At 39.3% G+C, this 8,988-nt stretch overlaps 1 protein-coding gene across 1 annotated transcript; it reads right to left on the bottom strand.

Moving 5' to 3' along the window:
* Positions 1 to 1,014: 1,014 nt before the first annotated feature.
* On the bottom strand, positions 1,015 to 5,251 carry LOC142098283 (tubulin alpha-1A chain-like). Its single transcript, XM_075180999.1, has 4 exons — positions 5,206 to 5,251; positions 3,291 to 3,513; positions 3,021 to 3,169; positions 1,015 to 2,013 (listed from the first exon to the last, which is right to left on the bottom strand). The coding sequence occupies exons 1-4, from the start codon at positions 5,206 to 5,208 to the stop codon at positions 1,033 to 1,035; spliced, it is 1,356 nt and encodes a 451-aa protein (XP_075037100.1). The 5' UTR covers positions 5,209 to 5,251; the 3' UTR covers positions 1,015 to 1,032.
* Between the last annotated feature and the right edge of the window lie 3,737 nt (positions 5,252 to 8,988).

Below are 8,988 nucleotides of genomic sequence, written 5' to 3'. Positions count from 1 at the left end.
TGCTTTATTATTGGGCAGCACGGAGACTCAGTGGTTAGCACTTCTGCCTCACAGCGCTGGGGTCATGAGTTCAATTCCCGACCATGGCCTTATCTGTGTGGAGTTTGTATGTTCTCCCCGTGTTTGCTTGGATTTCCTCCGGGTGCTCTGGTTTCCTCCCACACTCCAAAAACATACTGGTAGGTTAATTGGCTACTATCAAAATTGACCTTAGTCTCTCTGGGTCTCTGTGTGTGTCTGTTAGAGAATTTAGAATGTAAGCCCCAATGAGGCAGGGACTGATGTGAGTGAGTTCTCTGTACAGCGCTGCGGAATCAGTGGCGCTATATAAATAAATGATGATGATCTTGTAGGATAGTCTATAAACTCGGAAGCACTCCCCAGAAGACAGCGAGGACCCCCTCACTGATTTAATTAATAACATGTTTATATAATTCATCTTCTGACCTCCGCCTGTGATATTCTATACCACCTCCTCTATAACACCTGCCCAGCTGTCCTGTTATATTAACCAGGGATAGAATCACAAAGGACCCAACAGGGGAAATTATACTTCCAAGCAAACTAAGAACTGCGGTGAAGCTGATATATATACACAGGAATCCACAGCCCTGGAGCAGCAGCTTATAAATCTCCAGCGACTACACTTATAATACACAGGTGTTCCTCGTGCGTGATGACTAAACAGCGATAATAAGAGACGACGTGTATTATTAACTACTAAAAATCCTATTTACAGGAATTAATACAAGTATTAATGTTGATGATTTTTTTTATACTTGTACAGTGGGGTATATTAAAATATATTATACTTATTATACAGGAATTCCATTATGTTCAATTTAACTCTTTGTATAACCCAGAAATGTTAGATCATTTGGTAGTAAAACAATAAATAATTCCAGTTTTCATTTGTCTTAAATAAATTAAATTTGTTTTATTGATAAAAAACAATCAAGTTCAGAGATTGTAGTAACTATATTTATTTAAATTATGTATTTGTATTTCAGCTCATTCTCATGACACAATCGTTTAATACTCCTCTCCCTCTTCTTCTCCCTCCCCTTCCACGCTGTCAGTGCCGACCTCTTCATAATCCTTCTCCAGGGCGGCCATATCCTCCCGGGCCTCAGAGAACTCTCCCTCCTCCATACCCTCCCCCACATACCAGTGCACAAAGGCGCGCTTGGCGTACATCAGGTCAAACTTGTGGTCCAGGCGAGCCCAGGCCTCGGCAATGGCGGTGGTGTTACTCAACATGCACACGGCACGCTGCACCTTGGCCAGGTCTCCACTGGGAACCACAGTTGGTGGTTGGTAATTGATACCAACCTTAAACCCTGTTGGGCACCAGTCCACAAACTGGATGGTACGCTTGGTCTTGATGGTGGCAATGGCGGCATTGACGTCCTTGGGCACCACATCACCACGGTACAGAAGACAGCAAGCCATGTATTTACCGTGCCTGGGGTCACATTTCACCATCTGATTGGCTGGCTCGAAGCAAGCATTGGTGATCTCAGACACAGAGAGCTGCTCATGGTAAGCTTTCTCTGCAGAGATAACCGGGGCGTAGGTGGCCAGGGGGAAGTGGATACGGGGGTAGGGCACCAGGTTGGTCTGGAACTCCGTCAAGTCCACATTTAGAGCTCCATCAAACCTGAGGGAGGCGGTGATTGAAGACACGATCTGACCGATCAGACGGTTCAGGTTAGTGTAGGTTGGGCGCTCAATGTCCAGGTTCCTGCGGCAGATGTCATAAATGGCTTCGTTGTCCACCATGAAGGCGCAGTCTGAGTGCTCCAGTGTGGTGTGGGTAGTGAGGATGGCGTTGTATGGTTCAACCACAGCTGTGGAGATCTGAGGAGCTGGGTAGATGGAGAACTCCAGCTTGGACTTCTTGCCATAGTCAACAGAGAGACGTTCCATCAAGAGGGAGGTGAAACCTGACCCAGTGCCACCACCGAAACTGTGGAAGATGAGGAAGCCCTGGAGACCTGTGCACTGATCAGCCTGAGGGAGAAGAGACACAAAGAGATCAGTTGGATGTATTCAAGACAATGGGGAACATTTACAAAACAATTGTTTTTGAAAAAAATTACAAAGCACAGAATTCACGATAGGGGTGTTTTTACAGCTGTCAATCGTGTTTTTAAAGAAATGTTTTTATATATATATATTTCACTAATAATAACCACTTTGATCACCAGATATATACATTTTAAAATCTAGAGTTAAAAAATTGCCATGGTAATTTTAACAAACATTTTTTTGCGAATTACACGAATATTAAGAAGGCTTTTCAAGAAAATTGTAAACATTGAACAAAAATATGATTATTGTAGTTATGTTAATTTTGCAATGTGTTAATTGCATGTAGTATATATCAAGGAATCTCCAGAATAAAAATAGTTTAATTAATTATAAAGTATAATTATTTTTTATTTTATTTTAATCTCATGCCTTCTTTTATTATGTTTAATATTTTTGTGCTTTTCTGTCATGTGCTTATTCCTTATATTTAGCTATTTGTAAACTTATTGTATTTTTCATGTTCACATTAATATTATTAAAGAAAAATTAGCGACAGAAAAAAAAACACATATTGACAAAACAGCAAAATAAAACAAAAATATTTATTTATATGTTAATTACTTTTTCAGAAATGATAATTTCTACTTTTATTAATATAATGGTGTACAGAATATGTTCAGCACTTTTATAAAAGTAAAACACATTGAGGCTTTTGTGAATTGTGCCTAAATAAATCAGATGAAGGTTGCAAAAGATTTTTGTATTGGACAAAATAAATCAATTAACTGTATTACAACACAACATCTGAATGTTCAAAAATGAGCGATGGAAAATGTGACTTCTGTTCCATATTTGTAGCAGACCTAAAAATAGCTGGCATGGTAGATCTTATCTTTCTAACCATCATTTGGACAATATTTCTGGTCTGGGGGCTTCCAGGCACCTGTAGACCCTCTTACATAGATATACTAGTGCTCTGAACTCACCAGCTTACGGGTCCTGTCCAGCACCAGGTCAATGATCTCCTTGCCGATGGTGTAGTGGCCACGGGCATAGTTATTGGCGGCGTCTTCCTTGCCAGTGATGAGTTGCTCAGGATGGAAGAGTTGTCTGTAGGTTCCTGTCCTCACCTCATCTGTAGGAGTGACATAATACTGATTATTATCTGAGATCCAGAACCCTCTTTGACACATCTAGAACTTGACTGACATCTCTTCCACCCACCAATCAGAGGCAATAACAGCTGATCTACTCACCAATCACAGTGGGTTCCAGGTCCACAAACACAGCCCGGGGAACATGTTTGCCAGCCCCAGTCTCACTGAAGAAGGTGTTGAAGGAATCGTCTCCTCCACCGATGGTTTTATCACTGGGCATCTGTCCGTCCGGCTGAATCCCATGTTCCAGACAGTACAGTTCCCAGCATGCATTGCCAATCTGCACTCCGGCCTGGCCAACGTGGACTGAGATGCATTCCCTCTGTGTGGGGGAAATACAATAAAGGTTAGAATAGGTCAGGCAGAATGACAAGCTGTCATACACACACACAGGGCAGACAGGGGCAGAACACAATGACACACAGATAACCTGCTACAGTCACAGCGATATCCTTACAGTCTGACTGTCATACACAGACAATTTATTACAGACTGACAGTCACACACAGAGAATTTATTACAGACTGACAGTCACACACAGAACAGATGGGATAATATAGACTGACTACATTGATTACATCATCTTAGACTGGCACATTATTGTTCATACAGAATAGATTCCATTGGAAAATACAGAATTGCAATCAACACAATAGATAGTATGAACAGTTATACACACAGAATATAAGACAGGACAGTACAGTTACACACAGTGTATGTAATGTAATGTATTACAGTCACACACACAGTGTATATAATATATTACAGTCACACAGACAGTATATAAGACAGTACAGTCACACAGACAGTATATAAGATAGTACAGTCACACACACAGTATATAAGACAGTACAGTCACACAGACAGTATATAAGATAGTACAGTCACACACACAGTATATAAGACAGTACAGTCACACAGACAGTATATAAGATAGTACAGTCACACACACAGTATATAAGACAGTACAGTCACACAGACAGTATATAAGATAGTACAGTCACACACACAGTATATAAGATAGTACAGTCACACAGATAGTATATAAGATAGTATAGTCACACACAGTATATAAGACAGTACAGTCACACAGACAGTATATAAGATAGTACAGTCACACACACGGTATATACGACAGGACAATCACACACACAGTATATAAGATAGTACAGTCACACAGATAGTATATAAGATAGTATAGTCACACACAGTATATAAGATAGTACAGTCACACACACAGTACATAAGATAGGACAGTGTCACACACACAGTATATAAGATAGTTAAGTCACACACAGTGTATATAATATAATATATTACAGTCACACACACAGTACATAAGACAGTACAGTCACACACAGAGTATATAATATAATGTATTACAGTCACACACAGTGTATATAATATAATATATTACAGTCACACACAGAATATATGATATATATGATATAATATAATATAATATAATATAATAAAATATAATATAATATATTACGGTCACACATAGAGTATATAATATAATATATTACAATCACACACAGAGTATATAATATAATATAATATAATATATTACGGTCACACACAGTGTATATAATATAATATATTACAGTCACACGCAGTGTATATAATATAATATATTACAGTCACACACAGTATATAAGACAGTACAGTCACACACAGTATATATAATATAATATATTACAGTCACACACAGTATATAACACAGTACAGTCACACACAGTGTATATAATTATATAATATATTACAGTCACACACAGTATATAAGACAGTACAGTCACACACAGTGTATATAATATAATATATTACAGTCACACACAGTATATAAGACAGTACAGTCACACACAGTGTATATAATATAATATATTACAGTCACACACAGTATATAACACAGTACAGTCACACACAGTATATATAATATAATATATTACAGTCACACACAGTATATAAGACAGTACAGTCACACAGAGGAGATTACACAGTACAGGACACTCACCATGTTGCTGGATGTAGATCTCCTGATTCCGATGAGTTAGGTGCTCGGATATTGGAGTAGTTATTGCCCCCCTCCCTCTCTGTCCTCTATATATAGGAGCCAGTGACAGCAGCGTCCTTAGTAACAGGGGGGGTGGGAGGGGGTCCGGGGGGGTGTCTCCAGGACACACACATGTGTACACACAATCCAGCCTGGGAGCGGCTGCACAAAGCACAACACAACTGTTACTAGGTATAGCTGGGATAATGACTGCAATGTGACCCCCAGGGCTGGGGGATGAGAGTCAAAACACCAACAGGGAATAGAGGGAGACCGAGAGGGAAATACTGACAGAGGGAAAAGGGGAAATCAGGAGGGAAAATCAAGAGAGGTAAATGTTAAAAAAAAAAAATGTAACAAATAGAGAAACAAAAGGACACAAATATTACACTTTGCAACATTTTAATACAATCAGGGTGAGTGACAACAGAATGTAAGAATCACCCGTCCACAATGTGCACATTTCTTTCTGTCGGAGCCTAATCATTGATTTTAAATTTGATGACAGATGAAGAACGAATAAAGTGACATTATTATTATTATTATTATTATTATTATTATTACCTGTTATTTATAAAGCACTACTGCATTACTCATCTCTGTACATTGATGTGATCACAATAATAACAAATTCTGTGAAGAAACCTGAAGCAGAGTGTAAAGATGACCCTGACCAACTGAGCTTACACTCTAAGCGGCGTGGAGAGAACAATTATCACATAAAATAGCAGAATAAAACTATAAATGTATGTGATACGTGGACATTGTTCTGTCTTCATTTTGTGTTTTATTTACATCTCATACAATCACTAAACAATGACCGTGTTTGGCCAGGGTGTCGCTGCTTGCACTTTAATTATGTTCTCTCAGAGCACCTACTTCAGGGCACCAGGTTCTGTACCTTGGTTGATAATATAAAACAGAGTGGATGTAAGTATCAAACAGAAACAAGCGATTACAAGCGCCAATTTGAATAGTAACAATAAATACCCAAAAATATATATAGCTCACAATGAATATGGCAGAATGAACACAATAGGCTCCTAGCTTAAACAAAATACAACACATTATTAAGAATATAATAGCATCATATATATATATATATATATATATATATATATATATATATATACAGTTCACTAACAGTAATAAGTATATTACTTATTATTCCAGTACACACAGGAATTACATATCAGGTAATGTAGAGAGCTGAGTTATACTGTACTATGGGGTCCCCCTATCTATCTAGGGCAGTGTTATTGCTGAGAGTAGCCCTCATTGGCAAAAGGTAAAATCTTCCCCATGCAAAGCATTGGTAAGCGTATTCAACAAGTACCTCGGTGCTACATGTACCCCACAATCCTCCTTTCACCAGCCAGGATTGGTGGGCAGCAATGCTTCTATCGCTATGGCCATTTCAGGATGGCTATAACAGGGGATATGGAAAGAAAAACATCTTTATTTATTTAAATAAAGCATTTTTTTCCAAGCAGATTTTAATTTGTTTACATATCTGTTCCATGTTATATATTTTTTTTATATTTTTATTTTATTAACTAGCGGAACTGGAAACCAAAGTCCCAGCTTTCCGGGTTCCACCGCGCATGCCTTAACCCAGACAAGCCGGTTTACGCAGATCCAGGACTGGCCGGCGCAGCGGTAAGTTCACTCACGCTCAGACAGCGATATTTTATTCGTAGATTGCGGCGATAACTGAACCGCATAATAGTAAATAAACTCATTTATCCGATCTCTTGTAATTCATTTAAACAAAATATTAATAAAGCATATTATATCATGTCCATACCTTAATTTGTTTTAGCACCAACATATTACACAGCACCATAAAGGGAATTTTATACACGCCGTGAAGCTTACAATCTAATTTCCTTACCACAAATAGGGGGCTATTTTTGTCACTGTACTATATCTTGTAGGTATTTAGATATATTTTATGTATATATTTTATATTTGTATTATATGTGGAAAATATTTGTTGTTCTCACTATTTGTAACATTTTATTTAGAAGTGTAACGATCACTTGATGAAATTAAGCTATACTATATATCAAGGGGCAGCAAAATGGCTAAGTGGTTAGCTAGGGTCTTGAGTTGAATCCCGACCACGGCCTTATCTGTGTGGAGTTTGTATGTTCTCCCCGTGTTTGCGTGGGTTTCCTCCGGGTGCTTCGGTTTCCTCCCACACTCCAAAAACATACTGGTAGGTTAATTGGCTGCTAACAAAATTGACCCTAATCTGTGTGTGTCTGTGTTTGTGTGTGTGTGTTAGGGAAATTAGACTGTAAGCTCCAATGGGGGCAGGGACTGATGTGAGTGAGTTCTCTGTACAGCGCTGCGGAATTAGTGGCGCTATATAAATAAATGGTGATGATGGTGATGATGATATCACTCCATGGGGTATATTTACTAAACTGCGGGCTGAAAAAGTGAGGATGTTGCCTATAGCAACCAATCAGATTCTAGTTATGATTTATTTAGTACATTCTACAACATGACAGCTAGAATCTGATTGGTTGCTATAGGCAACATCTACACTTTTTCAAACCCACAGTTTGGTAAATATACCCCATGTCTCTCACTTAGTATGGTATGTTTTCAAAATGTAATAATATCATTCACAAAATATTCAATTAGGTAAGACTGGAATGCATTATAGCAATACATGTTCTATCACTGGATGTAACTGATCCTTTCTTATATCTTCTGACTTTTCTTTTGCATTAAAAAAAAACATGTAATATACAAACACGTTTGACATGTGGATGTTAATTGTGGTTTCACTCTCATTCGGGAGGTCCTTGGCACACACCTAGGTGTTAACAATGTGCTTCCTTGCGGTAAAGACAAATGAATGGCACAGGCAGCGTTTGGTAGGAAGCAAAAGTGCCGCAATGCTCCCAAACAAGAGGCAAATCACGATTGGATATGGGGCCATTGGCAGCAATGATTTCCATGTTCTGATTTGTGATCCTGTGTTGTACTAGAGTTACATTTCTAGTACAATGCAGGACAATGACACCAGTGGGTACAAGGTGTATTGCTGGTTCCTGGTTACGTTGACACTTTGTGTTTGAGAACAATCGGTTACCGTGACAATATAAACTGAAGGGGAGGGGGGACCTCACACAGAAACCAGGTCAGGAATATATCTTCCTATTCACATAGGATGACTCTGCGGAGACATTACAGGGGAGCTCAGGAGCAGCAATTATAACTTATTAGATGTCATTGTTGAACTAAATATCCTAGCTCCATCCAAGACAGGGAATCAGCTACTACAAGGGTTCGTTACTGCTATCTGTGGTCGCAGACTGGGGTCTCCGCAGAACAGGGCCTCTGGGATCAGTATGCATGCAGATAATGTGTATTGATAGCACTGCATTACTTCCTAATTGTTCATGACTGGGCAATGACATGGGGCATGATTCATGGTTAGACATACTTACATTTGTGTAGCGTTTATTCATACTTGCCAACTCTCCCGGACTTTCCGGGAGACTCATGAAATTCGGGTCGGTCGACCGGACTCCCGGGAGACCTGGCATTTCCCCCGCATCCCATAATTCCCTTGCTAAAATGACGTGAATTACCGAGAATCGCATCATTTTGGCCCCGCCCCCCGTGACAAAACATCATTTAACTCGTGGGGGCGGGGCCAAAAGGACGCGATTCAAAGCCCCCTCCGCCCTCTAGTCACGGCCTTCTCCCGGACGTCGCCTACTG

This window comes from Mixophyes fleayi, chromosome 7 (assembly GCF_038048845.1).
Source record: "Mixophyes fleayi isolate aMixFle1 chromosome 7, aMixFle1.hap1, whole genome shotgun sequence".
NCBI lineage: Eukaryota > Metazoa > Chordata > Amphibia > Anura > Limnodynastidae > Mixophyes > Mixophyes fleayi.
Note: the sequence above shows the minus strand (reverse complement) of the source record. Positions and strands in the feature narration are given on the sequence as shown.

Coding starts and splice junctions, on each gene's coding strand:
- LOC142098283 (XM_075180999.1), bottom strand. Junction 3,170..3,290: donor CCTGGAACCCACTGTGATTG/GTGAGTAGATCA, acceptor TCACTCCTACAG/ATGAGGTGAGGACAGGAACC. Junction 2,014..3,020: donor TGGACAGGACCCGTAAGCTG/GTGAGTTCAGAG, acceptor CTTCTCCCTCAG/GCTGATCAGTGCACAGGTCT.